At 49.8% G+C, this 293-nt stretch overlaps 1 protein-coding gene across 1 annotated transcript in view; it reads left to right on the forward strand.

The window, feature by feature from the left end:
• EMH_0050830 (uncharacterized protein) overlaps positions 1–293 on the forward strand; it is a gene marked incomplete at both ends in the record, with an annotated part of 6351 nt that overhangs the window by 3413 nt on the left and 2645 nt on the right. The window contains one exon of the mRNA XM_013496693.1: positions 51–291. Within this exon, the coding sequence (XP_013352147.1) occupies positions 51–291 (241 nt within the window). The remainder of the gene's footprint in view (positions 1–50; positions 292–293) is intronic.

Below are 293 nucleotides of genomic sequence, written 5' to 3' on the forward strand. Positions count from 1 at the left end.
TCTTTTTTTTTATCTTTTGATTCAACTAACTCATTTCTTTCTCCTTCTAGACATCAGCAGCAGCAGCAGCAGCGGCAGCAGCAGCGGCAGCAGCAGCAGCAGCAGCGGCAGCGGCAGCAGCAGCAGAAAAAAAAAGAAAAAGAAAAAGATACAACAGATGGAGCCCTATTAAAAAATAGGCTTCTCTCTATTGGCAGTGAAACGGGCTCATACGTACACCTCAATCAGCAGCAGCAGCAGCAGCAGCAGCAGCAGCAGCAGCAGCAGCAGCAGCAGCAGCAGCAGCAGCAGCA

The sequence above is a fragment of the Eimeria mitis genome, genomic scaffold (genome assembly GCF_000499745.2).
Source record: "Eimeria mitis Houghton genomic scaffold, Emh_scaff2240, whole genome shotgun sequence".
Lineage (NCBI taxonomy): Eukaryota > Apicomplexa > Conoidasida > Eucoccidiorida > Eimeriidae > Eimeria > Eimeria mitis.